At 45.5% G+C, this 19,204-nt stretch overlaps 1 protein-coding gene across 2 annotated transcripts; it reads left to right on the plus strand.

Moving 5' to 3' along the window:
- The first annotated feature begins 922 nt into the window (after window positions 1–922).
- On the plus strand, window positions 923–13,393 carry sf3b4 (splicing factor 3b, subunit 4). Of its 2 annotated transcripts, none has more exons than XM_088620574.1 (6): window positions 923–1,061; window positions 5,336–5,464; window positions 6,484–7,026; window positions 8,660–8,854; window positions 11,024–11,200; window positions 13,028–13,393. In XM_088620574.1, the coding sequence occupies exons 1-6, from the start codon at window positions 1,028–1,030 to the stop codon at window positions 13,216–13,218; spliced, it is 1,269 nt and encodes a 422-aa protein (XP_088476700.1). In that variant the 5' UTR covers window positions 923–1,027; the 3' UTR covers window positions 13,219–13,393. The 2 variants fall into 2 exon arrangements, with proteins under 2 accessions (XP_088476700.1, XP_088476701.1); XM_088620575.1 differs by having other exon boundaries at window positions 8,675–8,854.
- The last annotated feature ends 5,811 nt before the right edge of the window (window positions 13,394–19,204 follow it).

Genomic DNA, 19,204 nt, shown 5'->3' on the forward strand with positions numbered 1-19,204 from the left:
ATGTCCTGTCCAAAGCCCACTCTGGGCTTCAACAATGTTACCTACGTAAATTTCCCTGCGTATCGAATTTGTGAAGCCGTTTTCTTGCTTCTCCACTCGTTGTGTAGTGGGACTCTGCTGGCACAGAATGTTGCCACATTACCCTGTTCAGTATTATAATCAGCTCTTGCAGTTTCACAGCACGGAGAAAATTGAACTAACAACTCATTCTGTCTTTTGAATATATAAACTCACGACATTAGCAGCCACTGACGGTCGGATCGTGCTTAACAGGGATCACCAGCATGGTGTACAAAGGAACAAGTAAGAGGTTTATTCCATACTGAAAAGAGAAAACACTATGTTTAGGCTGTGAAGCCTTCTTCTGGTGTGAGCAAGACAGGGCACACAGCAAAGATGAAAACCTGCATGAGAATAGTCAGCATATCAGCATGGTTTAGCTTTCTTTAACCAAAGAAGCAGGTGCTTGTAATAATTTTTAAATGATTGGCATATACTTTTATTGTACATTTCGAAGATAAATACATTTATCTCAAGCATACTAGACCAAAAATACTTTGGGGGGAGATTGAATAGAGACACATAGGAGACCTTACGACGCGCAATGTCACAAATCCAGAAAACCCTCAATGTCTACATGCCCTTCCTTTGGATAAACATCTGTGGTTGTGTATCACAAATATTGCGTACCTCACAAACCGGTTTTCTATCTCCGTATTTATTTAATACACTAACGAACTGTGAGAAATAGGAATGAAAATAAAGCAAGCCGTTTAGTACCGGATTTTGTTTGCGAATTTTGCACGTCTTTTTACTGATCCATTCAGAACGCGGATGGGTCAATTTGAGGTTTACGGAGTTAAATTACAGGATTTTAATTCGCCTCCCTGTTAACAAACTTTTCCTTCGTTCCTCCGAACGCTAGATGGCGCTAAGAGAGACGGCGTGACGCCGCTTTGCGGAAGTGCTGGCCTGGCGAGAAGGGGGGATACTTCCGTCGGATGCGTGCAAGCACGCAAGCTTCGATATGGCGGCGGGACCGATCTCTGAAAGAAATCAAGGTAAAACTGTGAAACTCCTTCAACGATGTTGTAACTCGGAGGTGAAGGGATGCGAGTGTAACAGAAGGTAGCAAAGGAAATAGAGTTGTGTGAAACTAGGGTTGAAGGGCGATGTGTTGTCGGTCCAGCTGGAGTCCTTCGTGTGCATGCCATTCGGTTTTAAAATGGAACAATGAATTATAGGATTAAAAAGTTTGATATCCTGTCTAATGTTGTAATCGTGTAGTAATGAGAAATTATTATACTTCTCATCATCCAGTGAGCATCATATTGAACACATTTTGGATCACGGATATGCATTGCTTGATTGCAGATTGGAGGCTTTTTAAGAGGGAGGTAATACTTTCTCTTAGATCATCTATTTTAAAATCCTGGTTGTCCCATTTCTGTATTTTTGGCGTGGAGACGTTCTGGCGAGGAATGTTGTTTACAGTGTTCCTTTCGCTGTGGTTAGGCGCTTAAAGAGGGGGAAGAAGGCGTTTTATCTGCTAACGGGCGAAAAGTCTGCGACTGTTTTCTTGGGAGCGTTAAAAGGTGTCTCGTGTTGAGAGGAGGAGAAGATGCCCGCAGTGTTCCCCTTCCTGTAGTCAGATCTGATCTGCTGTCCTGGTCTGGTTTCCCGCTCTGTCTGTTAGTTATGCGAGTCCTCTCGCTAATCTGGCTGTATGAACGTGGGAAGTTGTCACAGCGAGAGTTTTGAATTGCAAAATCCCCGAAATGAAAGTCTCAACCAACACCGCCTCTTGAATACATAACCCAAGTCCTCCCTGGACAACATATTTTTTCTCCCCGTCATTTTGGGTCGTCAGAGCACTGTTCCGTCTCGGTGGATCAAGTTCGTTTGGGGGGACCCAGTATGTTCTTGTAGCGCAGGTCCAATATCCAAAAGGTTTGGGCGGTAGTTTTAAATGAACTGCGTCTAAGAGCTCGTGTTGAAAGGAGAAACGCACGGTGGTCGCCGTGTGTTGGTCTTGTATTCCAGCTGCGGATGAAACAGCGGCTCCTGCTTCTTGCAGTGTCTCCTTTCCCTGGATGTGGGAGGCCACAGTCGCTCTGAGTGGTGGCGGCCAAAGAATATTTTGTTTTGAACTGGGTTTTAAAACCCATTTCCACTCCCACAAGGGTTTTTCGACCCCTCCTGTCTTTGGTTTGTCATATTTGATCTGGAGGTCTCATCCAGCTGTTTCTTGAAAGACACTGTGGTGTAGGCTAAGTAACTCCACTCTCAAAAAGTGCCCCTTCCCCATTATATAATGCACTTCCACCCCCTGCTCTCAATCATTGATATACAAAGCAGAAGAGTGGTCCTAATACAGATCCTGGTGGTACCCCACTCATTACGTCTCTCCAGTTGGGGCAGTCATTCCTTATGTGGGCCTCTGCTGTTTGCTGTTTCCCATCCATTGACCAGTTCTGAGTCCAGGTCTGTGCATTTCCTTTGAATCTCACCGCTTGAAATTTGAGAATTAATCTTTTATGAAGAGCTTTATCAAAACCCATCTGAAACGATTCAAATGTCTTTCTGTGTGTCTGTTACGGCTGTTACTTATTCTAGGACCTGTGAAGTCCTACCTTATTCAAGATAGTTAAGCGTGACCTACCTGTTTAAAATCCATGCTGATTGTCCACAGGGATCCCTTTTCCATATAGATTATATCTAGATAGAAAAGTACTTTAACTGTTGTTTCAATACCCTTACAGTGCTTGTAATAGAAAGAAGAAGGATTGAACTGTTATATTTTTGGTTTTGTCACCCTTTTATAGATGATACGACATAGACAGTTGATTTTGTTTCCGTTAATTTGGGTGTCATCCCTTCTTGGAGTGCCTGGCGAAGAGACTTGTTAATAGTATAACACCTGTCTCTGTGACACCCCGAAGATAGTACATAGTACCTTCAGCACTCAAAGCTCTTCTTTGCTAATAGTAATTAACATCAGACTTGAGCCAGTCCTTTTAAATTCCTGAGCCTGGGACCTGCTGCTTATTGCTTCCTTGGGGAGTACCTGAGTGAGATCTGCTGTGAATTAAACTATCCCATTCTCCCCTTGGATCTGCTTACTTTAGACATGAATGTTTTTTGCTCAAGGCAAATATCTTTTAAAGTTTCGCTCTTTGCTTTGCTCCCCAGAGTCGAATCTGTGTAACCCGGATAGCACTTGTCATGTAAAATTGTTTTCACAAGCATCACATTAGCACCTGTTTGACGTTTCATATCACGCGCTGCATATAAACCTACTGGAAACCCTGTAGCCACATGGCGTTCAAGGTTAACATTACTCTCCATTTCACCTTAAAGGCTTTTGCTTATGTTATTTTCAATTTTCACCTTTAAAAATGCTGACATACTTTTTAATGCACTTATATCTATTAAAATGGGGACATGGGTGGTCGGATCAGCATGTTGTTATATTTGAGGCTTTAATTCAAGGCTATTTGTGATAAAATGTGTCTCTGCCCCCTTTTCATTCTTTCTACATAGTATGGAATACATTGCACCTTAGATGTTAGACCTGTATACTTTTTTATTGTACAGGTGCTGCACATTACATTTTTATACACGTCTGTATTTAAAGTGTTAGTGATGCATCAAGTCAAGTTCAAGTTTATTGTCATTATACTCATATACAGGTATATGGTATAACGAAATGCTATTTAGCTAGCTCTCGGACGATAAGTAGTGCAAAGAAAAACAACAACAACAACAATACAATTGTATAACAAAAGAAAGACAGAGACAACAGGCTGTGTGCAAAACAACAAAAAGGTAACAGGTAATGTGCAAAAACAACATCAGATGTGCAAAAACATGCATCAACAGAATGACATAAAGGATAGAAATTATGGGGAGAGAGCTTTTTGACCTGTGAGGTAGAGGTAGATTTCAGTGTGTGTTTGAGTCTTTGGTAAGAAAGAAGGCACTGTGAGGTTCAGATCGTAGGTGAGAGGTGAGAGGGGCTGGGAGTTTAACAGTTTGATAGTGCGGGGGTCAAAACTGTCTCTGAGTCTGGAAGTCCGGGCCCGAATGCTCCGGTACCGTTTTCCAGATGGTAGAGGGTCATACAGTCTGTAGCTGTACATATTGTGTCTGTACATACATATTGATCCAGCTGTACAAATGTAATTCCATAAATATTCTCACACCTGAAGAAGGCTCCATTGCCGAAACGTTGTTTTCTTTCTCCTCTTTTCAGCAGGGAATAAACCTTAAACTTGTTCCTTTGTAGCCTATGCATGACGATGCAGCTCCCCACCTGAACTGCTCCATAAATATGAGCAGTAGCTGATTATCCTCGAAATATTGGTACTGCCACACAGTGTAAAAATTCTTAGTGCTGGGGACCTGATCAGCCATTTGCTAAAAATACCTAGTGAGGTATTCAGACATCATGATTGTCACTGATAAAAAAAGATGTATGAATTGAAAGAAGCTGAAAGCGCAGCAGAGCTTCTCTTTCCTGAGCATGTAGTAAGATTGTCCTTTTTCAACTTCCTGCTCTGTTTCCACCATTTTAGAAGAGAGCTTTGGAAAGAAGAACTCATCTGAGATTTGGAGTGCCTGGCAACAATCTCTTTCTATTCAATTTCTCCTTCTATGTTACACAGAGCTATCAGTCAGCATTCCTCCTGGGTCTTTTCACAGGCTGCACGCTAACTCACCTCCCCACTGTAACCCCTACAAAACCAGTCAAATCACATGACCTCCCCCCAGTCCCAAAGAACTGTTTCTAGAGAAAGACATTTGAATATAAATGGCGCCTCTCTTTCAGTGAGGACGAGTGCATTGTCTTTCTACACTTCAGTTCACATGTGTAAACAGCAGAAAACAAGACAGTGGTATTGATTGAAATTCAAATTATTCAACCAAACAAAACTTTGATAGATCTAAATAGATTCTGTTGTTGACTTGCTTGTTAGATAAACATCAGCTGAGTGTGATATTCAAAACAGTAGAAGTCTCTTGTGACATATTATGAAATCATTTTGGTGCTTTTTCAGTCTAGGTATTCATATTTGATTATTTAAGTATTTCCTCCATATAACCTGTACACCATTACGTGACACGTATACCTCTATTGCTATAGAGTTTCTGTTCCACACCCTGGTTACAAGCAGTGTTATACAGCACAGGCGTACTTGTATATGTTAAACGTGTAATAATTTGGTCTTCTCATCTCCTTCCATTCTGTCCATCAGTGAGTGGGTGGCTTTATCATCTTTGGGCAAGATGTTGTTAGTGAAAACTGGATCTCTCTTTTATCTCCTCTCCCCAGATGCCACAGTGTACGTGGGAGGTCTGGACGAGAAGGTGTCCGAGCCCTTGCTGTGGGAGCTGTTCCTGCAGGCCGGGCCGGTGGTCAACACCCACATGCCCAAGGACAGAGTGACCGGACAGCACCAGGGTGAGCTAGGAGAGAGGGGGAGTGGGAGCCCCCCGGGGCCCAGAGTGTGGAGAGGGCCAGGATGTAGACGCTGTGCCCAGTGAGAGCGTGACCAGGCCACACGCCCCCACTGCCAGACCTGTCTGCCGTCTGGCCTGCTCGACAGGACTGGTTTTTGTCTTCCCACAACAGTGGTGTGCGCCTTTCTGGTCGAGGGGGAAGAGTGCTGCTCTCGGACACACCCGTGACAGCCTTTTCACTTACGATTTCTGGGCGAAAGCCCTAAAATATATTGGTCCTTCGCACAGGTGTGTCAGATGCTTTAAAGGGGAACGGCAGTGCTATTTTTATATTTGGGGGTTAGAAAGAATCCTCATTGATGACGGCATTTCAAACCACCGTAAAAGTACACAGTAACTTGTGACAACCTCCAGTTAACATTAGCATGATTTCGTAGTAGGTGTTCTTCTGTTGCAGATGTTTTTGTAGACCAGTGCATAAAATGGCTAAGACGTAGGCTGCAAAGGAACAAGTAATAGGTTTATTTCATGCTGAAAAGAAAACACAATGTTTCGGCTGAAACGTTGTGTTTTCTTTCTTCTCTTTTCAGCAGGGAATCAACCTATTACTTGTTCCTTTGCAGCCTGCGCATGCTGAAGCAGCTCCCCACCTGAACTAAGACGTAAGCTGTCTTCAGTCTGCAAAAATCCCATATCTGCTTTCATAGGTTTAAACATCTCTGCCGGTTGTGTGCTCATTTTCAGTAATAAACCCTTATTTCAGATCGTTTTACTTCGCTGCTGATCGGTGATCTTAGAGTACGTTATTCTAGCTGCCTAGAGGTCACTGAGACACGCTGGGGTACCTTACACCTATGATCCAAACATACAGAGCTCATCCTAGAACAGCACTGAGAACTAACAGTAATCCACCCGTCCTGCCATTGTTAGGAATTTGCAGTTTTAAGTCCTTGCCAGAGAAGATCTGTACAAAGGCTGAGCTGTCCAGCCCTTGAAAACCACCTGTCCCCCTCTCCCAAGGCTACGGCTTCGTGGAGTTCCTCAGCGAGGAGGATGCGGACTACGCCATCAAGATCATGAACATGATCAAGCTGTACGGGAAGCCCATCCGCGTCAACAAGGCCTCCGCGCACAACAAGAACCTGGACGTGGGTGCCAACATCTTCATCGGCAACCTGGACCCCGAGATAGACGAGAAGCTCTTGTACGACACCTTCAGCGCCTTCGGGGTCATCCTCCAGACGCCCAAGATCATGCGCGACCCGGACACGGGCAACTCCAAGGGCTACGCCTTCATCAACTTCGCCAGCTTCGACGCCTCCGACGCCGCCATCGAGGCCATGAACGGCCAGTACCTCTGCAACCGGCCCATCACCGTCTCCTACGCCTTCAAGAAGGACTCCAAGGGCGAGCGGCACGGCTCGGCCGCCGAGCGCCTCCTGGCTGCCCAGAACCCCCTCTCCCAGGCCGACCGGCCCCACCAGCTCTTCGCCGACGCGCCCCCGCCCCCCTCCGCCCCCACGCCGGTCCTCACCGCCCTGGGGCCCGGCGTCCACCACCCAGGTCAGTGCCGGTGGGCTTCCACAGTCGGATCTTGTGGTCTTGTAGAGGTAGTGTCACGTTTACATCTTGAAATGCTCCAAGGATGACGGTGTTGCCATTCTGTCCTGTCTCATTCTGTTGTCGTCTCTCTTCTTGTTTTACTCTTCTCAAAGGGCTTTAATGACATGACCATGGATTGCACTGTTGCCAGAGCTGATACACTTGGCATTTACATCATATAAAAAGGCTCACCGCCTGTTCCTCAGGCTGTGACAGGAGATCACATACTGGTCTTCCAGCTCTGTAGGGTTTCCTCCCCCAGTAGGACTACAGGCTGTTCCGATTCTAGCAGGTGCAGGGATTGTGGTATTAGGTTTGATATCTGAAGGAAGAATGTTTGTCTAATCCCAGAGTATTTCTCTCAGTAGGAAGTGCACCTCTGTCTCTGTTACTCCCCGCTGGCACTGGGAGCACAGCCTGTCCTAGGCTGTGTCCCCTTATCTCTCGCCCTGTCCGATACTCAGTGTGTACTGTTAGGTTTCAACATTCCTGGGGTTCAGTTATTCGTGAATTTGGATTTCCTGGGTAAGGTTGGGTCGCAAAGTGGAAAAATCAGTTTTGTTCGCTGGAGCAGTGAGGCGAACTTTAAATCTCATGTGCCGGGTGAAGCTGGAGTCTCCACGCTAGCCAGCGAGCCTCATCCTACCATCTGCCCATAGGTCCAAAGTCTTCTGAGACCAGCCTAGAAGGATGTGCGTTGTGTCCCAGGCCTTCTTATGTGACTTAATGAAGTGGTTCTTGTTCTTGCTGTGTGATGGCCTGGGGTCTGCAGACTAGTGCAGCGTGCCTGGATTTATCTGTGACAAATGACTCCACAGAAGCAGCACCACTCAGTCCATCACCGCATGAAATCCTGGGGGCATTTGCTTAAAGAATAAGCCAGTTTCGTCTGAATTGTAGACGTGTTCCGGCCTGTGTCCAGCCCTGCTCATTGTCGGTTTTCTTCGCCTCTGTGGCCATGGGATCAGAACATATCCCCTCCCCTGTCGGCTTGATGGTGTGGGCAGAACAGTGCTTCTGGGAGTTTAACTGTTCATTCTCATTGGATTTCTGATCAGTGTGAAACGTCGTTTTTTGGAAGCGTGACATATACGTTTTATGGCATTTGCCCTCTTATTTAGTTGATACCTTATGGGAAAACTCAGTAAGGGGATTTATTATAAGCCTCGGGGGGGGTTAATCGAAAATTTCAGCTCCTGCGAGGGTTTTAAACACCTAACCTGTGTGAATGTTAACCCTCTTTTTAGGGTCCTGTAGCATTCCACTTGGTGAAGTTTGTTTTCTGTTCATCTGCGTCTCCGTGGTGCTGTATGCTATCCCCTGTGTCACCCTGCTCACGTCTGGCTCAAGCTGACTCTCTAATGTATTTTTTGCATGTTGTTTTTTTGCGTCGGATCGTTTCGATTTTTTTTGGGCATTCTCACAAATGTTTTATGTCTGCCGTTGAAATTGGATGCTTCAGGTCTGTTTCTCTCCTGCTCCTGCCCTCTCAGTGTTGCTGTCCAGGCGGGAGCTCTGGTCTCCGGTGGTCCTGCAGGAGCTGTGTGTCGTCCCCCCCCCCTCCTCCTCACCACTCTCTCTGCCTGTTTTGCAGGGATCCCCCCCCCAGGCGCCTTTCCGCCTCCAGTGCCGCCCCCCGGCTCCATGCCCCCCGGAATGCCTCCTGGCCTTCCCCCGCCTCCGATGCCCCCATCCTCGGGAACACCGGGACCCCCGACAGGAGGCGCCCCAGGATCGGGACCCCCTCCCGGACCCCCGCCCTTCCCGCCCGGGGCCATTCCCCCTCCAGGTGAGTCGGGGTGCGGGGGGTTTCTCCTGTGACCTGCGGACGAGGCGAACGGGGCAGGCGTGCGCGCTCGGGAGCCCTGTCCGGGTGGAGGGAGGTGTGCCGCAGCGGCCGGTGGCATCAGTCCTGGTTCTGTGCCAGCCCAGTGAGCGGGCTCCCTGCACAGAGAACCATCATTCAGCTGTGAAGAAGGAGTTCCCGATAGCTGAAGTAGGGGGCTGCGTCAGCACGCGTAGGCTGCAAAGGAACAAGTAAAGGTTTATTCCCTGCTGGAAAGAGAAGAAAAGAAACAACGTTTCTGCTGTGGGGCCTCCTTCAGGTGTGACACGTCTTCTCCCAGCCGAAAACGTTGTTTCTTCTCTTTCCAGCAGGGAATAAACCTTTACTTGTTCCATTCCAGATCATTCATTCACTCTTTGCATACACTGGGTGTGTGTCCCACACTGCAGTGTGTCTCATTCATTCTCGTTTTTAACTTTATTGCCAGGGGTTCCTGAAATGTTAGGATAGTCCTAGTGGACTTCCAGTTGAGCCCCTTGTCCAAATGTCTTTTTGGACATTTCGTATTGGGCACGCCTTGGTTTAGTGCTCTAGGTTTGTCAAGGTTACCTGGAACGATCTGCCACGTTCATGATTAGAAAACCTTTGGTAAAGCGAGTGTGATTGATCAAATACAGACTGGATCTAAGTCGATACAGCATGCCTGGAAAGTGTGAATGTCCAGTTAAAATACTGACAAAAGGTCAGCAGTTCCCAACTCCACAGTTTGGGGTCTGAAATCTGGCGGGTTTTCTGTATCTCCCTGTAGAGATGCAAGCAATCACAGTGCAGTTCTATGAAAATCTTAAATGTGTTTTATGTCATTGGGAAAATACTTTTTGGAAACGGAGACACAAAATTGCATCTTCTACAGGTAGATCGGCATTGTTTATTTCATGCCATTGGGTTTCCGTTCCTATTGAAGACGTCACCCGTTTTTAATAAAAACCAGGTTGCTGGTTATTTAGTATAGGATAGTGACTTCGTGGGCAATTTCTGACAATTGTTTATCGTGCGTTTTTAAAACTTGGGCTGTCGATACTCGGCGATACAGGGTTATTAAAATACATGGCAACATTTAGAAGCAGTTTTACAGCTTGATTTTGAAAAGACGAATTGTGTTTTGCAGTGTGGGAATTCGAGTAGAACAAGGCTGGCGTTACATAACATAAATGGCACATTTATTTCCGTGTTTTACTTCACAACACAGCTGACCCGTTTGAAAGCATTGTAGCGGAGTGCAGAGAAGGTGGCTGTTCGTGCCGTTGAACTGGATTTTATTATGATGCAAATAACACGGTGACTGGCAAGCATGGGAAATAATAGGCTTGTTTAAAAGCACGTTTCCCTCCATTCTGGTCATGAATTTGATTTGAAACCATTATTTTTACCTTCAAGATTTAAAATGATTCTGAGAAAATGAGACCAATTTCCTGAGACCAGTTTAATTAGATCTAATAATCAGATTGCAGTAAACAGCAGCATTTTGGTTGCACTTACTTATGTGCTGATCAATTTAGTGTCTGGGTGGACCAATCCTGTCGCTTTTAAAACAATTGTCAAGCATTTCTCTGAAGTGGGTGAACCCCACTATTGGCACCACACAGATACTGTATTTTATAATATTGAAGTTGAGTAGGATCTGCTGCTCTAGTGTAGTAAATATTAACCGATGTTAGCACACCGCAGTTTTCCTGGCAGTCAGAAATGGGGTTTGCGCCTGTACTCTTGAACCTGATCTGAACAATGGAAACCTCAACTAAATTGGAAAGCAATCTGTCTAAAACGGAATTACAAATTGAGTCTGTTGCTTCCTTTTCAGCTTATGCATTTTTCAGTGTGAAGAATATGAATCAGAAAGCAGACTCGCAGGCCGCAGTGTCGTTTCTCTCACAGCTGACTTAATCATTATTCTAATTTATCTTCCACCTTGATCCAAGCCATCTTATAGTCCAGACAGGCGGTGAATTGTGTGAGCAGTGATGGGCACCCGCTGTGGAGGCAGAGACACTGACGCTGTGGGGAACTGATGGGCCCAGTCTTGACTGACGCCAGTGAGCGCACAGTACGCTGTGATTCCCGCAAGTCTGTGAGCTGGTCTGTAGCCGTGTTCCTCTCTGTTTTGGGATTCAGGGATGCCCCAGATGCCAATGCCCCCGCCTGGACCCCCTGGCATGGTCCCGCCTCCTCCTGGCCCGCCGGGCACCGGAGGACAGGGACACCCGCGGCCACCGCCCCCGCCTGGCATGCCGCACCACGGACACCCTCACATGGGCATGCCCCATCGCGGACCCTTCGGCCCACCCATGGGTAAGTGGCGCCCCCTGGTGTCGGAGCAACGTCAGAATGCCATATTGAACTGAGACTTCCAGGATTCAGGATTTATTCTAAATGGCCTGACTGTTCTCCAGTTTAGTCGCAAACCCGAAGAGACTAAGGTAAGCTCCAGTGAAAATGATGATCATGCCAGGCTGTTCTAGAAAAAGACCGAATTATGGGCTTAACGTAGACCTGCGATCAAGTGCGGTGAAGTCAGTATAGAGTGTTGGTTTTGCTCTGATTCATTCTTTGTTCCATTCAGTAATTTCCTTGCATGACACTTTGCTCCTTGGCTTTGTGCGCCAAATGATAAATTTTATATTAAGTGCCTATAAAATGGCTTCTCAAAGCACTTTACAGCACGAAAAACAAGCACACAATGAGAGTAGGAACAGAATTGCACAGTTACAGTGAGGATTTGGAATACAGTAGGAAAGCAAAGGGGCAGCAGACACAGCCAGTTAAATAAACGCCCTTCTGGAGAAGAAGGTTTTGAGTCTTAATCTGAAGGAGCTCAGGGAAGGCGACTCTCTGATGTCCTTGGGGATAGAGTTGCAGAGCTTTGGAGCATAACAGGAGAAGGCCCTGTCCACCCACAGAGTGTAGAGGGGCTTGGGGGACAGATAAGAGACCAGAGATAGAAGAGCGAAGGCTGTGAGGTGGGGTGTAGGACGATAGTAGCTCAGACAGGTACTGAGGTGCCAAGCCATACAGAGCCTTATAGGTGAGCATGATTTTGAAGTCGACACAAAACCTGACAGGAAGCCAGTACAAGGACTCCAGGATAGGAGTAATGTGATCACTTGCACTAGACCTGGACAGGATTCTGGCTGCCGAATTCTGGACATACTGTTACTTAATTGGCTTTACATGGTCGATGGGAGGTGCTGAGAGGCAGTTTAATTGGAGGAAATTTTGAGTCATTCAAGTTCTTATGTCAGGGACGCACTTAGAGAGTACAGAGACAGCAACGTCGGTGTCAGGTTTAGTGTGGATGTAGATTTTAGTATTATCAGCACAGAAATGATCATTTAGACCATGTCATCCTAATAGCTGACCAGGTGGGAAGATATAAATGCTGAATAGTAGGGGGCCAGTATCGAGCCCTGAGGAACTCAATGAAGAAGCTCATCCAGACTTAGTGAACCCAACTACATATCTTAAAGCTCCAAGAGAGACAAAGTGATGGCACTCAGTGAGGTTAGAGTTGAACCAGTTAAGAACAATGTCAGAAACTCCAAACACAGTCTCACAGTGCGAAGGTTTACGGTCAACAGTGTCAAAAGCAGCACTGAGGTCTTGCAGAATAAGGATAGATAGAGAACCGGAATCAGAAGCCAGTAGAAGATCCTTATTGACTTATGCCCTGCCGCAGTAACGGTCTGAATCCAGATCGCAAGGGTTCGAAGATGACATTTTCAATGGGATGGTTATTGAAGAAATTGTAACAGCACGATACAGGTTGGAGATAGGGCGACAGTTTTTTAGGTTGTCCGGAGCCATATTTGTTTTTTTGTCTTGGGGGTAGCAGCAGCTGTTTTTAAGGCTGTTGGTACCACTCCAGTGCTCAAGGACAGCAGGACAGCAGGGCAGAGAGTAGAGAAACGGGGCTGAAATGAGGCAGTGAGAAGGGGACCTCATAGACAGGCGGTGGGTTTCAGACCCCCGACTGCAGCCAGACAGTTGACTTGGGATATTTGCAGGTGGAAGCATTACAGCGGGAGACGCCAGAGAAACAGGGTCAGGACGCCTGAAGCCCTTGCCAGCCGTTTCCCGAGTCTGTGCTGACCGCCGCGCGTCTTGTCTTCTCCCTCGCAGGACATCCGGGGCCCATGCACCCCCCAGGGATGAGGGGACCCCCGCCTCCCATGCCCCCCCCCGGCTACGGCAGCGGGCCCCCCCGGCCCCCTCCCTTCGGCTTCCAGAGAGGCCCCCACATGCCCCCGCGCCCCAACAACCGGCCGCCCGCCCCGCCCAGGGGCCCCATGAGAGGACCGATGCCTCCCTAGACCTCGGCCTGCTCCCCCGCTGCCTTCAAGTCCAGGGCAGCCTCCTCCCTCTCCTGCTGCGCCGTTTTATTTCTGCTCTCGGTTCGGGATCAACAAGAACTGCTTTCTGTACTGCGTCCTTTTTATTGGAATGTCCAGATCTTCTGATTTACAAGGAATAAAGTTTTTAATACGACTGGGCGACTCACGCAATTAAAGTGCAGTTGGAGATCCGACTGGAGGTCTGCTACCTGACCCGAGCCCGACGGGGCTCGATAAAGTATCAACCGGGCCAGGTTCGGGTGGGTTTTTGCACGTACAACTTCGGGCTCGGGGCGGGTTCGGGTTTTTCTAATAAGTGAAAATGAATTCCTATTATTTTATGTATCAGATTTATTTTTTATTAGAAGAAATTCGGAACACATTTTGCGCGCCTGCTCGTTCTCTCTCTCGTATGTGTGTAACAGATTAACTGTTTGCTATGGATGAAATAAAACGAAAATTGACAAAGGGAGAACTACTCAAAATGCCAAATGAGTCAGGGACGGCTTCGTTATGGCAGCATTACGACCTGAGTACCAGTTTTTCTCAGTGCCCGGCATTTTCTGTCTTATCGACACCAAGCGCATAGCAGCCGAGAGAAACATTGTAAAACCGCGTCTGTCAGAAACCATCTCTGTGTGTGCACGTTTGTGTATACCTGCTCCGAGAGGAAAAGAGAGTGACCGGGTTCGTGGTTGGATTTGGGTTTCAAATTTGACAGTACCATTCGGGCTCAGTCGGGTCTCAGGGTCTCGGGTACGGGCTCCAGTTTCATGCCCGTGCAGACCTCTAGGTCCAACCCGTGGTCTTCGTGTTTGAGGGTTTCTGGAGATGTGCATGAGGGGGCGTTGCTAAAGGTCTCAAGTGAGTTTAGAGCCACAGCAGCCCTTGCAAAGAAAGCAAACTCTTACATTATCGAGTGGGGAGTGTATTGCTAAGGTTAAACTATGGTTTTGAAGGATTTCTGAATGATAGGTACTAAGCACTGCATAAACTGATGAGCTGCACAAAGCAATTGGTTAATTCCATTTATTGAAAAGCTAGTTCACTGGGTGTTAGGAGTGATTAATTGGGGAGGTTTCTGCTTTTTGTTAGAAATTAAGAAGAGGTTTGCAACCTGACAACAGGGCACTGTGCAGAATACAATACTCTTTCCAGGTAAAGTTGTTTTTTTAATTTTTTTTTCTGCTGGGATCTGTACACACACTTGATTTCAGTTTATAGTGCAAGTAATTTCACTTATACTCTTGACTCCTGAAAAAATGTATTCCGATTAATCAGTTCTAGCTTCGATTTTCAAATCTTGGATTAAGGGTTCAACTGAAATGAGTCTATTTTCAGATAATTAAGCATTTTTGAAGGTGTTTTTTTCCTGACTCATCTGCACAGAAGGTCCCGGAGGAAAGGGTTCAAGCTGGGTTAAATATCACTCAGGGACACTCCAGGAAGAGAGAAGACACCTTGGCCTTTCATTGGTTTCCCCAGATGAAGCATTCTGTTTTAAAATAGTTGTGTGCTCACAAATATAGTACAAAACTACCATATCTTTAAAATACACATGCTACCAATTTCAGCAACTGCTCTGAACTGAAGACAAAAAGCAGCAGGGAAAGATTTCATGGTTGTACGTGGTTCAGAACAACAAGTGCTTGAAAAATTGGCTTTAATGATGTGTTCATAGCCTGTTCATATTTACCAAGCCCTCCCTTACTGCATTAGGCATTAACACAATATCTAGGCCAGGCAGAAGTACGCACAAACGGCACAGAGAAGTGCATGAGACTAGTAGCTCTGCTTTTTTTGCCAAAGAGTTAAGGGTCATACAGAAGAATGGTATTTATACTGTGTATGTTGTAGGCAAATTGAATGCTACATTTACCAATTTAACCCTTATTTGACTAGGTGATCATTTTGTGGTTAAAAGCCTTTACACCTACAGGCATTATAATAAGGGCTCTGTACAGCAGGGAGAAAGAGAATATTTATAGTAGGTTATGGTATTAAACTGTTGCTTTAATAGTCTTCTAGAGGGAATACAGGATGGAATACAGTAATCTGCACTTCTGTGCTCGTTCAGTCCAGTGCCTTACAGGTTTCCATACATCTTTCCTCTTGGCTGTTTCTTCTTGATGGATGTCAGTGAATTCAAGCAATTGAAATTATTTTAAGGAGCTGTACATGTTGAGTTGATCTCTTACTGTTTTCCTGAAATTTCCCCCAGTCAGGCCCTGTAATGCAGTAATAATGTAGTCAAGATATTTCTGTATTAGAAAAAAATGTTAACAAATGGCTCTTGAGGGCCCCATCCAGTAGTATTTTCCACCTGGGGTGCAGAATGAATCCTAGTACCAGAAAATTGCAGACTCTAGTGCCTTTCCCATATTGACCAAGAATATCAGGAAATGGGTATCCTAGCAGTTTTTCTCTCACCTTGGCAAAGATTAATCTCCTGCTAAGTTTTTTTTCTGTCTCATTATCAGGATGTTTGATGCATTGTGGCTTTCAAAACGTAGTTTCTTTTATTCAAATTGACCTGTACAGAGTGTATGTCCTGTGACATGATTAAGGTACAGTACCAGCATCACTCGTATAAAAGGATGTATTAACTAAAACTGCTGTGAAGCTGTTCCAATTGGTTGTGTTCCTTCAGTGTAACTAAATATCCATCCATCCTTTTTCCCACTGCTTCTTCCAGTTCTGGCTCAGGGGGGAGAGGTCTATCCCAGCAAGCAACTGAACCCTGTCCATCGCAGGACACACAGACACACACTCACACCAAAGACCATTTTCCCAGAAGCCAATTAACCTACTAGTTTCCTTTTCGACTGTGGCAGTAAAAGTGCACACAGAGGAAACCCACACAAACCCAGGGAGAACACACAAACTCCACGCAGACAGCGCCCTAGGTCCAGGGCTCCAGCACTGCAAACCTGTGTGGTTTTCACAGAAAAAGACATGCATCTACACGCTTGTGAAAGAGAGAAAACAGCTGGCTTCAGGCAAAGCACAGGATTTAGTTTAAAGCAAGGACTTAGCTTCATCTACATATAGTCATGGCTACCTGTGATATAAAGGGTTATATATGTAGCTTTCTAATTGTAGTAAACAGCACCTGATACTCAGAACTACTGGGAGGCGGATGAGATTGGAACTAGGCTGACTTGCAGCTGTGCTCTTCCCCTGTTCAGAGCTCTAGAAAGGGACTAGGATAGGAATTCTCAGGTTTCAGGATTTCTGAACTTTTCTACGACCTAAAACCGCTATAAAGGCCACAGAAAAATATGCCAGTGTTTTTGTTTTTCAGTTCGTTTGATGGACATTGATATAGTGTGTGTGGCATGTGTCATACATGCACACCTCCAGTCCCCTGCTCTCCTGCTGCAGGGAGGGGGAGAGCTCTTAGTAGAATCAGACCACCACTGTGAGACCTGTTACTACAGTGGGTACCCAGCCCAGGCTGGCCTCTGGTCTCCAGCAGGATGAAGCCCTTTGAGAGTGCTGGGAAATGACACCACAGCAGCAGGCCGAAGGAGTGAATGTGTTTGCTGGACTGAGTTTGACTTTTCTCTCTCCTGAAGGCATCGGGCATTCAAAGGCAGGCCTGAATTGGTTCAAATGCAAAGTGCAGCTGTCATTCAGCAGGGAAATGGCTCTGAAAATGAGCAAATTTAAGCTATTTCTAGCAAAAACTGGAAATGGGCCACGGAGGTCATGGTGGTTTCGATGACTTATGTATGTCCTATGAGATTTGGAGAATTTGTACTGTCTTTGCCAAAGAAGCATCCTTTGGTTGATTCGTACAGTAATAATAATTTCTACAATAATAATCTGTTTTGAACAAATTTGGACCTCATTTCAGTCAGCTGTCTTGAAAGGAATATTTTATGACTATACTGTAGATTATTTTGTCTAACTGTAGTAGTCCCTGTGAGTACAATACAGAAAAAGCAAACCAAGTAAGCATCTGTGGATAATATTCTTTTTGTCACAAAGCCCCTGGGCTATATACGTAATGCGTAGGAGTGCAATGAGAATACAAAAGTACATTATTTGATTACAGAGTCATCTTATTTTAATCACCATCAGCTTGTAAAAGTCCCAGACTGAAGAATCTTTTAAAAAGCCATTTAATAGACTCCAGGATCAGTAAACAACTCCGAAGCTACAGTGGGTGTAGAAAGTATTGACCCACATATTGTTTTCCCATTTTGATCTATACAAGAGTGTCTACAATATCACCGTGTTCAAACATTTGGAGCTCAAAAATAAATTATTTAAAAATAAAACCACTAAAAAAAATCTTAATTTATGAAACTGGCACAGCGATCCACATTTCAACAGGACAATGACAACTAACACAAAGCCAAAGCAACACTTGAGTGGCCCAGTCAAGTCCGGACTTGATGTTTATCCAAGCTGGATTTTTCACTTTTCTGTTTTTCATAATATTTTACAATAAATATGACTATTGCCCTGTCTAAAGATTAAGTATGTTTTGTTAACAATAAAAATCCTGTTCAAAGGTGTTGTGATTTGAGGTTGTAACACAAAATGTGGCCGAGGACCAAGATGGGTTAATACATTCTACACCCACTGTGTATAGAAGACAAAATGTTCATACAAAATATAAGGAGTAACAAGAACAAGCGTAAATTTGCATCTGACAAGAACCTTCGCACATATCTGCGCTACTGTCTTAAGTTTGTATTATGTTGAAGCCCGTTGCTATATTTCTGACTGGGTAGGAATAGTCTAAACATCACAGAGAGACCAAGTTTCATATTGATCTGATAATGGTAAATGTTTTCCTTCTCCTTCTGCTCTGTAATGAGCTTTGCTGGATTCACAGATGGTCTTGGCACGAAACGGGAGATGTAAGGAAACCTTGTTGTTTCTGAGCAGGAAACTGAAGTGCGGTATTTGATTCGGGGAATATGGTGTGAGGAGGTGAGTCACCAGCTCTGATTTTAGACTTGCTCAGGGCTGTTAATGTATGCAGCGATATTAGCACTGTCGCGCGTGATAATTGGAGCTCTCATGACCCATATTTCTGTTCAGAAACACGCACCGCCTCTCCTGCCTCGCACCAGTATCGAATGGTTGATTACTTTAAGCAGACCCTGACCCCTTTGTCCTGCAGTCGCTCGCCTATAACACAAGAAATGGCAGCTGTATTTTGTAACGCAGCTTGGCAATGTGGCAGACCTCACTTGGACTTGCTTTTATGTTTCAGTCGGGGCTGCACACTGGTGGCGGTGGAGGGGGATCCCTGTTACCTGTAAAGCGTGTCATAAGTGTGAGCAATTATTATGATGAATTCTGTTTGAGAGGGGCATTGACAAAGTCAGCTTCTTCAAGCTCAACAGTGCAGCAAAAAAGAGAATGCAAGCTGGAAAGCGGTTTGTGCATTTAAGACTGATGTGCATTTTTTTCCTTTACACAAATGGTTCCATATTTGAGTCAGGGTTAGGCTTCAATATGAAATACGCCCCCTTTTTAGATTTCTTTCTGTGCTACAAAATTGCCCCCCCCATCCATCACCTTTTTATGTTCCTGAATTATTTTTCACGTGCTGTTTTTCTAGAGCAGTTATGCACCACAGAGAACAGCTGCTGTAAAAAAAAATGAATAACCCAGAAGTATATATATATAATTAAGTGAAGGCACAGGCAAGTTCACATGATGTATTCTAATCTGAGCCGTGTCTATCCTAAGGAGCAATGCTCGCCCACGCCTACTGTAGATGTTTGAAGTGGGCAATTGGAGCTCATTGAGCTGGCCACAGCACATCAGTGAATTCTGAGAGGGGGAGAGCTGCCTGCTTTTGTTATTATCAGTACGCAAAAATGCCCCATATGTGACGGGTGATTCACACACAATCTCTCCGTCCCTCCTCCTGGCTAGTTCAGCAGCTAGCCTGATGATGTCACTGAAGGGAGGGGCCCACAGTTGGCATGGCGACAGG

This window comes from Lepisosteus platostomus, chromosome 26 (genome assembly GCF_059453375.1).
Source record: "Lepisosteus platostomus isolate fLepPlt1 chromosome 26, fLepPlt1.hap1, whole genome shotgun sequence".
NCBI classification, from domain to species: domain Eukaryota; kingdom Metazoa; phylum Chordata; class Actinopteri; order Semionotiformes; family Lepisosteidae; genus Lepisosteus; species Lepisosteus platostomus.

Coding starts and splice junctions, on each gene's coding strand:
- sf3b4 (XM_088620574.1), top strand. CDS start 1,028: ATGGCGGCGGGACCGATCTCTGAAAGAAATCAAG. Junction 5,465..6,483: donor AGTGACCGGACAGCACCAGG/GTGAGCTAGGAG, acceptor CCCTCTCCCAAG/GCTACGGCTTCGTGGAGTTC. Junction 8,855..11,023: donor CGGGGCCATTCCCCCTCCAG/GTGAGTCGGGGT, acceptor TTTGGGATTCAG/GGATGCCCCAGATGCCAATG.